The sequence below is a fragment of the Hylaeus anthracinus genome, unplaced genomic scaffold (assembly GCF_026225885.1).
Source record: "Hylaeus anthracinus isolate JK02 unplaced genomic scaffold, UHH_iyHylAnth1.0_haploid 11989, whole genome shotgun sequence".
NCBI classification, from domain to species: Eukaryota; Metazoa; Arthropoda; class Insecta; order Hymenoptera; family Colletidae; genus Hylaeus; species Hylaeus anthracinus.
This window is the reverse complement of record NW_026534337.1, coordinates 5,492,189-5,504,916: the sequence shown is the minus strand read 5'-3', so window position 1 is coordinate 5,504,916 and position 12,728 is coordinate 5,492,189. Positions and strand designations below refer to the sequence as shown.

The 12,728-nt window shown below is 34.2% G+C and overlaps 1 protein-coding gene across 2 annotated transcripts in view; it reads left to right on the top strand.

Moving 5' to 3' along the window:
* Positions 1-12,728, top strand: part of LOC128888032 (lachesin-like) — a 453,249-nt gene that overhangs the window by 132,191 nt on the left and 308,330 nt on the right. For both annotated transcript variants that reach the window (XM_054144628.1, XM_054144627.1), the window contains exon 2: positions 6,970-7,079. In XM_054144628.1, the coding sequence (XP_054000603.1) occupies positions 6,970-7,079 (110 nt within the window). The remainder of the gene's footprint in view (positions 1-6,969; positions 7,080-12,728) is intronic.

The following is a 12,728-nucleotide window of genomic DNA, read 5'->3' as shown; positions in this document are numbered from 1 at the left end:
TATTCAAAACATTATGTAAAACAAGTTACTAGTGCTCTTACACTTTGACACTAACTTTTTCAGATATTTTTCCAAACACTTTCTTACTTAGGCTTCATCTCCTTTTGACTCTTCCATGTTGACCGTTAATATCGTGTTCTTATATTCCAAAAGAAATTATTTATTCGCGCATACTATCTTCGATAGTTATTAAAGCAAAGAGATACATCGTTCATTAAAATTTAAGACGCCTCCCCAAGGAGTTTTGCTCTCCAGTTTGGAAAACACGTTTATAGAAGGTTCGAAATCTAGCCAACGAGGATTTGAAGCTACTTGGTATAGTGCTTGATCCCATCACTAGTGGTGAGTTGGAAATGCGGTCTCACACAAGGGTAGCATACGTGTAGCTGCATGAGCTGCTACGAGAGCCTTTCGGGCTCGGAGATAGCGAAGCCGATGGCAGTGGCCCAAAGAGAATTTCCTAGTAGCATACGTTCTGTTCGCTTGGCAAGCAGGAGTCACTTGGAGTCACCTTTAAAAGTCACCTTTTCCTTCGCGTGTTTCTCGATTTTCTTTCCGTTCCATCTATTTGCCTGTATATACGCCACGAATAAATCCAGTCTAGGAGCGACCCCGGAATGTGCGTGCTCTCTTCGCAAAGGTTGACACCCATTGTGTATTTATTTTTATGGACGCCCCTTGCGAACAAGTGCCGTGAACGCGTCCAACATAAAGTAGCATTAAAGTATCGGGGTGGCGCGAAACTTTCTCCGTGGTGCAATTAATAATTCTTCGTTAAGCTGCGGCGAGCTACATGAAAAAATTATTAATGCCGCATCACAGAGACTTCATTATGAGATTCCGTGTTTAGTGATGTACAGCGCTGTGCAAAAATTTCGCGCGCTTTCTGAGCTTTTGAGAAACGAAGCTTTTTTCGTGTGTACTCATTTTACTAGGTCTTTTAATCATTTATTGTGGAAGGAAGTTACTTGGACACGATGTGAGAATATTTTTTGATAGGCGTATTTGATTGAGTAGAAATTCAATAGGACAAGTTAAAGATACTTTTTATTTTGGAAATGCTAAGTTTCGGGGTTAAACGTGTCTCTTATAATGATTCGTTGTTTAATTTAATTAATATATGTATGTGCTTATGTATCTATGTATGTATTCGAATGTTCCCCTAAGGGTTACGCAGTCTCCACTTCTACTTACAGTCTCATTACAAAATATGCTAAATCTATTCTTAATCCTTAATTCTTAATCTATCCGTATACTATCCTTAACATAATTTAATTAGCACATTCATTTTAATAATGGTGTTTGGACACGTTATATTTAAATTTCGTTGTAAAGTAACAGTTTATGTCGGAAAACTTTGTTTTTAATATTATTTTGATTTAACATTTTCTTTTAGTCAAGGGAATACTAATTTTTGTGTATTAGAGTATCTTTACGTATGAGTAGAGATGATTACCTTACACAGTTGCTTATACGTCCAAGCCCATATGTAGCTGTTCTATTAAAAATTTATAACTAGGGAATCCTATTTGAGAAGTTGAAGACGCTCCCGTCCTAACTATTCTAAATTAATTTCTAACTTTCAAACGTTTCTGCTTCACGAGGGAGCTGTATCAACAAAGTTATTGCAAAATTTAATTTCAATTTCCTTTAGAATTATTTACGCCTCAAAATTTTTATTGCACGATAAGTTTTACTTGAAGTAAATATACAGAGGCATTTATATTTTTTAAAGAGATTGTCTTAAAAAATATATTAATAAATAATAATATAATACAAAAGTTCCATCGTTCTAAAATACACTATTTTTATTTATTTTTCCCTTCCATTCTCGTCACTTTCAAAAACTTAATTTTCAATACAATTTTGTTTTGTTTTATTGGATATCATGCACGATATTGTTGAAAGTAATTATTATTGAAGATCCTGAAGCGTTCAGAAATTACATCTATCCAAACAGACAGAATACGGTTTACACATTACTTTTAATCCTTCACCATTTAGAAAATGAAAGTAAAAAGTAACAATATAACAAAAGAAGAATTTTACATATTTTTCCAAACAGTACATTCAACAATTTGGTACATGAATATTTACCAAAGGAGTCTCAATTGGGAAGTAGAATCGTTCGATAAATAATTAAACGAATCCTCGTGTATACTTCAGTTCTAAATTATTCTTATCGAGACAACGGAAAGGTTAAATACCCAGTGCGACAACGACTCGACGCAAATTTCCAAGCGGTAGTACGATTACCCATGGTTCGATATTCAAGTTATTGAAAGAGGATGCAAAGTTTGGGTAGGGAATCTGCTGCACTGCGTAGAATATTTCTCGAGCGCGTGTTTGCGTGTCTGCGTCGGGTAAGAGGGTCTCAACAGGGTTGAATTTGAAGTACAAGTGAGCGAGGGGGTTGCACAGATGCAGGTGCAACGGTATGGATCGTTAGCAGAATCGCATTCGAACTCGAAAGTAGTACTCTCTCTCTACGGGAAGAAACTCTTTGGATTGGGGGGGTCTCTTCAGAGGTAACGATCTTTCTCGTTTTTTGCTGTCCCGTTTTCCCTCCAGCCCCGCGATCCCTAACCCCTGCTCCCAGCCCTTGGACCGATATCCTGCGTGTAATCCGTAATAACGTTTGAGAGGCGCACTTTGAGGGGCATTAGAAAGCCACGGGATCGGTAAGTGTACCTCGCAAATCGGCCTCGTGGTTCGTTGAGTATTTGCCAGAGGAACTTCCGAGGAGTCAGAATCTTACGTATTCGTTTAAAGGCTTTCCGATCCAGCGACGCAATCAAGGTGAAGCAGCGATAGCAAACCGAACTAATTCCATCGAGAACAGCTCGAAAATTATTATCTTTAATTGGAATTTTTTTGTGCATTTTACAAGCCATCGCGTTTGAAAGATCGACATTTCTCTTTTATCTCGAGTAAATAAAGTATCGAGTAGGGATTTATGTGTGTACAGCGACTAACTTTAATATTTGGATAGTTTATGATTTTACTATGTTGCTTTATAACATTGTCTATGATGAGGGATAATGTTATTGAGGTATATGATCTATTAAAACATTGAGTTCGGTCGTCAAGAACTTAAAGTTCATGGGGTTATATTTCAACAGTTGATGTTGATGTATTTACTTTTATTGATGAAATAATAAACAAGAATATGTATTTAATTAACGAATAGTTTGTATAAAAATGCAATGATTATTAGGAATTTATATTACGTTCAAGTTTTAACAGGATAATGAGCCCATATTGTACAAGAATATTTACTTTATAATTATCGGAAGTTTTAAAATAATATCAAAGAAAATGCAGAAAGAACAACTAAAAGAGAAATGAAATAATACTATTTAGATGTCTTAAGGCATAAAAAAGTTCTTCGTCGTAAAGTATACCTGACGAAATATTAAACTTGAGTTTATTTTTCCAAACGTCAGAATATGAATTAAAAATTTTATTGAGTGTTGGAATATTAAGTAACGTCAAACTTTACCATGGTTTTGTTTTAGGTTTAATTATAATTAAATAATCAAACTGTATACTTTTGTTAAATGATTCAATGTATTAATACAACATGTATCTTAGTTATTTTATCCTTTGTCATAGAATTTACAAAGCATCGAAGTAAAAATTGTAAACTGTCTGAATATTCACGTTACTCAGTGCATATATTTTATGTGTATATAAAGTACAGAATCAAAAAGTTACACAAATATAGCTTATTTATTGATGACAATTAACCGTTATATAAGTTCTTGTTGATAATAAAATAAGGACATTTTAAAGAGCAAGACATTGTGTCATAACTTTGTCTAATTTTTAAAACTAGCAGTTTTGTATTTTTCTTGTAAAACGTAAGACCGAATTTGCGTAACTATTATATTTGACACAATGGCGGTGTTAAAGCACAACTCGCTCTATATACTCTGGAAACAAGTTACACATATGGTAATTCGTACAAAGAGAATCGCAGCCATTTGCTAATATTATTCATGTAAATAATGATTGCATTACACTGCTGCGAGTGATATGATTATTATTGCTGCGTGTGAAGACCTAGAATTATGTTGAAAGGAATGTGCCCACCACATCCCAATCACTCGCATTTTATATGGATTAGGGCACGTGAATGAGCTTAATGGTGGTGAAATGTTACTCGCGATATAATAGAATAAGAAATGTTATACCAAAAATGTAATTTCACTTGTCTAGAAATCAATCGTATTGTATGAAATCATACCCGAAAACACGCAACCGTGTCCGAATTACAGTAACGCGGCTTTATTTTAAATTGTTATAATAATTCAAGTTAAAAAAAAGTTTAAATTAATCTATTCTCGTTTGATCTTGATACTGGTCAGTTATTAAATCACGTATCACGCGCAGGATTGACAACAATAAACACAAAATACAGTAAAATGATACATGAACCTGTTACCTTTCGCTGGAATAAATTAGATGCCTCACCTTTCTTTGTGAAATTTCGATCAAATCGAATCTCGATTGTCATGGCGTCGGAGGCATGGCATACGTATTCCAATTTCAAACAGGGTCTTGTTACAAAGCGACAAGTTTAAAGTGCATTTGTTGTCAAGATCGTAATTTATATTAGAGAGTATACAGTGGTGGGAATAATTGTAGGTTCAAAGGTAAATGCTTAATACTTTAATTAAAGAAGAAATCAAAATCCCTGAAAATAATTGTTATTGTTTTTGACATTGACAAACTACGTATGTTTAAAATATTTCACAAACTACTTCGTGAAAGTAATTTCTTATCAAATCATTAGCTCGTTCAGATTAAATGGAATATTGTCTGTATTTTTAAACTTTCAAGCGTACTTTAAACTTAATTAAGCGTACAGTTGATCCTGCTTGGAGCATTCGAGTTGCACACCACTGATATTCAATGTACGTACACCGCAGCCATAGTTCATGGAAATAATGGTATACACCTCGAATTTCAGAATGGGAGTATCGCGAAATCCTCCTGCGGATTCGATCAGCTCTCGCAAGGGGAACGGTCTGTTACTTTTCAGGATGGGCTGCGACGAGATGTACCGGGCGGCAGACTTGAAAAATTGCATTTTGTATTCAATAACTAGGCTGTCAGGTCGACCGGTGAGCTCCTATAACTCAACACGCATCCGCGGCGTCCACGTAGACGCCGTTTCCCGATCGATAGATCTCTCCGTCGCTGATCAGACCTCCGCAGGAAATACAACCAGTCACACGCGTCACGGATGCATCCGTGACGTCGTGATTTGAGAAGGAGAGAAGCGTCGCGTTCGTTTTGTCAGGAGGGCTGCTCTTTTGGGAGTTGACAGCGCGCGACAGGGTTCTCGGATCGACTTTGTCTCTGCTTGTGAACGTATGCTTGGATTTTTTTTTGACGACGCACCGACTAATGCAATTTCCCTTTTCGACTGTCAAGGGAAACCCTACATGTGCCTAGAACCCCCAGAATTGGATTGGTATCCAATTTTGCATACGAGGCTATTTTTGTAGTACGCGACTGTGACGATCGTGTCTGTCCAAATTCATAGGTTGTCTAAAAAATAGTGGAAAAGTTATTTTAGTTATGAATAATACTATCCGAGCAATATTCTGTCATTATTCGCAATTTGAGTGTGAGTGTTAATTGTTTAAAGATATTAAATAAAAAAATTTGTGTCGTTAATCGTGATTGTTTTAAATGAAATGTTCGAACCAGACCTGGGCAAATTTTAATTGAATTGAAAATAAATAACTATTTAATATAATTTATTTCGAACCATTACTTGCAATACTGTTATTTGAAAGTGGAAGTGTAATCATGACAATTCATTTGAAATAATAGCTATTTCAAATAACGATTTATTTGGTTATTTGTTGTTCGAATTTAACGAAAGAAATAATTTTCAAAATTATTTGCTATAAGAAGTATATATTTATTTCAGAATTTCTTTATAGCAATAAACTTGCAACAAAACTATTTTTTCAAAACGTTCATTCTAAAGAAATTGTTATCTTTGTACATCTAGCATTGTTGCAAAATTAATTATACTTAAGGAAAATATCTCTTATCAGTTAACCATTTTACGTGGACAGGTCAGTCCTTTGATCTTGCAAAAATGTCAATACATTTAGTTCTCCTTGAGTTTGGATAATAAATGTGAAATTGTTTGCTATTATATATTATGAATTTGTGATTCCTCCTGATACAGTGTTAACAAACAATTTTGTAATTACTTCAAATACTTATGAAATAAAATATAATGTTATATCCAATGAGATCACGTTATGAAAATAGTTATGAAATAAAGTAACGTGTTGTTCGTAGTAATATTTCAAAAGTGTCCCGTTCGAACTATAGAAAATCGTTATAATGTCTACATTTAGGGAATAAGAAATATCATTTATTTATAAATTTTCGATTCAGGTTAATAGGTAACGTTAAAAATTAAATTTATGACGAACGAGGTGGCACGTCAATTTAAAATAAATTACCTACCCCTTATTCATTTTATGATCGATATTGGTTAATTTATACTTAACTACCAGTAATTTGTTTCATAATTACGTGCACTACGTCACGCACTTGCTTTTCGTCAGTTAATAAATGTTATTTTAATATTTTCAATGAAACTGTCACATACTTGTTTGTTTAATTATCGATACATTTTGAATATTCTAGCATTGCAGTCACTGTAGCGAATAAATATTCACAATTTAGTTTGAAATGAAATAATACGGCATCGTCATTATAAGATTATGAATATCAAATTAAGTTTGCGAATGTCAGTCTGAGTATCTGTTTATTTCCAATAATGTAATTCATGCCGGTATATGTTAAAGTTCAATTCTATCCCATTATTCGGAACAGAAGACTATTGTATCTATAATTAATTTTATCAAGTAAATATTTAAAAAGTAAAAGATAACTCTCATTAATAATGATTGATTGTTTCATTTGTTTCAGTTACCACTGTACCCGATCCCGAGTTTGTCGATAAAATAGGAAATATTACAGTATCAACAGGACGTGACGTAAAATTAGCCTGCAGCGTCAAGGACTTGGGCCCATACAAGGTAAGTGAAAGCAATTTTTATACCCTAATTTAAAAAGCTGTCGCTGACTCACATATAGGTCAAGCTAAATGCATCGCATCCGTCTAACGAGTCTAAAAGCTTTTCTAAATTTGGAAAAGTCAACCAATACCGTAGAGACGATGACTGCAAGAATAAAAAGCTTTACATGGACATTTATTTCGTGTAAATGTAAACTTTCAAATCCATCGGTACATTTGTACTTGACATATAGCGTCAACAAGTCGAAATCTGTTCCGTTTTTATTTTTGAACGTTATTTAGAGTTACGTGATCAAGAAATGTTAGATATTTCTATACAAAAAGGTACCAAAAATGGATTCACAGATCATGGATTCCTCTTCACGACGCAACTTTTCTATGAAAAACCTTCAAATAGTTGATTTAGAAATTATTTAAGGTTGTACTGTTAAACAGTTCATTTCTGAGTAAATTGGGAACTCAGAAGTATTATATTTAATTACTTTCATTTTACATTCACTTAAATTAATTTTTGTAGAACCGATATTAAAATGTTCATTTTTATGAAAGTCTAATCAGAAAGAGGACAGATGAGTCTATATTCTCTTTTTTCATTTGTTTAAAATACTTGCAAACAAAAATGATTAACATTATCTTTGTTAACTGAAACAATTTTCACTTGCTACCTCTATGTCATCACTGATACGTTCCAAAATCTCATTCTTATCCGTTTACTAGTTTAATAGTAATAATTTATTGACAAAAGATATCATTTGATTTTACATAGCTATAAAATCGACAGTTTCCACAATTTCGAAGAAATACTCAAGTTTCGTCAAAGTCTGAGACGCAACTTCAAAAAAAAGTTCGAGTTCTCATTTTATGACTCATTAGTGAGTTAAGAGAAATTACTATAAGAATATACCCTTTTGTACATCAACATCATAAATTCAATACTTTTTATTTTTACTTATTTTTACTCCAATTGTATTCGTACCTTTAAATCAGTTTTCAAATAATTGTTTTGCTTAAGCGTGTTTCGTGATTTTCCAAGACAAATATTTGTAGGTCAAATATATATCTCTTGATTGGAATAATTAATTTGAAGCAGAAGGGGTTAAGAGAATTCAAAAGAACGATTATTTTTCTTTTACCACAGAACTAGACAGACCTCTAAAGTTGGCGTCTGACGAGAAGAGAAATCCTCGTTCCAGCAACCGCACAAATGACAATCTCAAAGATATCAGCGTCCTCTTTTGCAGCGTGAACTCAGCCGTGTGCCCTTAACATCCGCGCGTCTTTCGTCCATATTTGTTCTGAAAGATCTGCGAATTTCGAGTCGAGAAACGCGTCAGTTCGTCGCGTCGCAATTTATGCTAAGTAAGTGGCAGATGCGCGACGTACGCTGGGAAGTTCTGATTCGGCACCAAAGAGACCAGTCTTACACAAAAGCTTCATTATCGGTCATTTACACACGCAAACTCTTCATCCGTGAAACTACAGAAATATGACGGAATCCAATCATCGAACTCGGACGAAAAGCATGATTTAAAAGTGAATTGCTCAACGCTTCAACCCCTAGATGTACGTTCTCTTTGGAGATCCATGTAAAAGGGAAAATATATACGTTTCGAAATTAATAAAATTATAATGTTGGTTCCTTGCATAAAATGCACAAGATAAAGGATAACTATTTATTTGGACCAGGAGAATGTGGCTATAGATATTAATTGTTATATCTGATCTTGACCTCATATGCTCTTATGTCTGCGTTATTATGAATGAGTATTTCCAATTTCATCCAAGTCGAAAATCTTATTTTATTCCTGTTATTCCTAATAACTCGTTCATAGTATATGATAAAAATTGTTTTAAATAGTGATATTACGGTCTACACACCTACTGACATCATTTTGAGATACATATTAATTCATCCACGAATTCGTTTAACTTTCTCTGATTGTTAGATAACTTAAAATACGAACATAAAACTTGTTTACCGGAGATCATTTAGTGGTTAGAATATTTCATTACCTCGAACAATATCTCATAATTATGTCTTTTATCGACATAAAGTTGAATCCAACCTCGTGACGTGTTTTTCTTTCTGACTCTTCCTTTTCCTTATCGTAAATTAACTATGAATCATGTATTTAACTTATTCCCTCAAAGCAGTGCTTGTTAAATAGTTTGCACCTCTACTCATAAAAAAAAGTTACCAACGAGCCTGAGTTTGATCGCGTCTCTTATCTAATGGTTTTCCATCTGCCTGCTAAGTTGATTTGCGAGTTTCCAGTTGAAAAACACGTCAGTTCGTCGCGTTGCGATGTATGCTAAGTAAGTGGCAACAGCCAACCAGGAAGTTCGACGTTGGCTTCGCCCTGATTACGCGGCGTCGTTAGATCACGAGATCGAGCTGAAATCGTGAGGCGTTTAGATGAATGGGATTCATCAATGAAGGAGCTCGTTAGGTGCGGAGTTGCGCTTAGAAACGGGTGGAAAGTCCAACGATGTGAGACATGTATCTCTGAGATTCTTAAACATCTTTCTCAGTCGGTGCACTTGCGTATCCTACGCGGAATAAATTAATTGCTCATCAAAAAATGCGAGGTATGACTGTTTACGGATACTAGCGCGAAGATGACAGGAAAATGTGTTTTATCGGAAATATATTGAAAGCTGGAAAGTGTAGGAGGATAGAGAAACGTGTTAATGATTTTATCGTTGAATGGGAATCCTCTTGAAAATTGCAATGGGACACTGGCGTTCCCCGAAGTTCTCTAAAAATAGTTCTCGTTAATTGAGTGGCTTTTATTAAATAATCATTCGATTGAAATTGTTGGAGCAATTACACAGATGTTCATTTAAATAGTTACTATTGCAACCCTTTTATCGATAATATAATATTTTGTTGATGACATATGAAATTCTAATTTTTCTATAATTAAATTACCTGGTATTTAATAACATGGAACATATGAGAATATTGAGAATTTCAAAGTACAAAAACTGTAGTTGTATATTTTTTCGGTAAAATAAAAGGATTTTAATGTTGTAAATGCAAGAGCAATTAAAATTATTCTCGGAGTACTTGCTCGAATGATTTTAATGAAGTGGTAAAAATCGTACTCCACGGGCTGTTACGAGCATTAATAAAATATAAAGCAATTAAAGACGGACATTAGCAATTCCCTGTTACCGTTTGGAGAACGTAGTTATTGAGCTGAATAATATAAACTATGAACACATGCTTTTTCTTTGTTCTTATAATTGATGAAAATACGACAAGGAAGTGATATTTATTTCAAAGCTGGAATAACATTTTTAAAATTAGAATTATTAAAGACGTAAACATATATATCGAAATTGAGATTGTAGTATTTGATAAAAATTAAGAGTTCACAGAAAAAATACTTTTCTTTTCCTCAGTTGATACATTAATTTCTTCTCTGCGTTCTGTCTGTGTAATTGAGTAAATTGTCATTAATTTCATAATCATACAATCGTTATTACGCTTTGCCGATAATTAAACTTCTCTAGAAATGTATCGGGATGGTACAACATATTTATTTTTCTCTTTATACGTGCAACATCGCTTTGGAATAATATTAATTAAAATAATTCCCATCAGATCATGTTACAAAATTACATGCTCTGCAATGAAAGAACATACAAAGTCACAGGGAATTGCGAACGTCCGATTTTAATTTAATTTCAGTTAAGCATGCTTGGCCGTGGTGGGAAAACCTACATTTAAGAACAAAAATATTAGTCGTTACGGTAGCCAGAAAATACAAAGCAAATAATGCACATGCGTACGATTTCCCTTTGTAAATCAGCAAACTGATGTACAGAACTGCAAAGGTATTGTCTCTCATACTAGTTTTAATTCAGAAACGTATAAAGCAAATGTCCCAATTACCAACATAATTTTTGACAATTGTCTCTTTGAATCATAACAGAAAATTCTGTGTAATTACTATTTTGTATGTATAATATTATGTAAAAAGACAATGAATGATATTGGCACAAATATTATCTTTTACATGCTTTATAAAAGTAACAATTTGTTTGATATTTATGCACTTAAGCGACAAGTGATTTTGTAATGATTAATTATAGTTACTACAGTTTTGATAGATATTATAGTAACTACAGTTTTGCAAATTAAAACACCATTGTTTATAATTTTTGGAGAAACTGATTATACGACTAGCTAAGCTGATTTTAAGTTTGGAATCGTAGATGTCTGATGAACATACAAACATAGATTTGTCTTTATCAGACCCTTCAACTGATTAAATTAATTCTACCAATCTGTATACAAAATACATTAACTCAACGCCAATAAAAAAATTCTAGAATAACGAGGATAAATTTTCCCGAATAAAATGTATACAAACACAGTAATATCATACCCGGGCGTACCGCAACGAACGTTCCCAAACGCAACAAGCTCGTTAGTTTCACGGCACGTGGAACATAATTAAATAACGAGAAGTAAAATAAACCCAAGAGTGAAGTGCTATCTCATTATACGAGTGGGCGCAAGTGCAACCGTTAAAGAACTCGGGTCGAGTCGTTAGAAGCCAGTGCCCGAAAGGGAAGAAGAAACACACTCGAAGGACGGCAGCCAGTGGCCAGAAGAACGCACGGGGGAGGAAAGTTTGTCGGCCACCTGAAATTTTACATTTGCAGCGGGTAGGAAGATTGAATTGGCATCTCCTGGACCATTGCCAATTCGTACGTCGCCCAGGGTCGTCGTGTCGTCGTCTTCTTGGCGTTTCTCGAATCTTAAATTGAGGAATCCAGTCGCCTTTCGTCTACGAGATCCGTCGATGCGTTTACGATGCGGTGACTTTTCTTCCAAGTCGAAAGTATCCCATAAATCTCGCAAACTTTAATTTCAGTATGCTAAAAATGGTAACGCGAAGGTCGAAGGTCCGATAAGTGTCTAAGTCTAGATCAGTGACATCAGTTTAAGAGATTTCGATTCGATTATTTTTGGAACCTATTAACCCATTCACTGCCGATTACGAGATGTTTTGTAGTTTTAATTGATTGCAATTACTCAAGGGATAAGTTTATAGCCTTTTCAGTCACGAATTATTGCAAGAGAAGATGGTATATTTTCTGTTTAAAACAACGATTTTAATATCACTTTTTATTATCAAAATAATAACCTAGATTACACATCTGTACTACATCTTGGCGCCCAAGGTAAAACGCTTTAAACTTGTCTGACAGTGAATGGGCTAATCTACTGTGGTCCCAACGTACAGCCGCCACGACCTTGCCGTTCACTTTCTAACTTTTTCATTTTCATTTAACATTCACAACAACACTTTTTATTATGAAAATAATAACCTAGATTACACATCTGGTCTTCAAAAAATACCAGTTTCCCACGAAAGCTTCATTATTGACTACAGCATTGAACTTACAAATTTTTATAAATACAAACGACGGTTTTCCATATCCTGAAGGACTTTTAGGACACTAAATAACAATGAAGTTATCATAAGTCACTTTCAACCTCTCGGACGTTCTTTATCCGCGACGTCATTTTACAACACACCTGAATTCATCTTTTACAAGATAATCTCTAAAGTCCATATATCCACGTAAAATTCGAAGTTTCCCCATTAAACACCGTTCACGTTAAAATTTC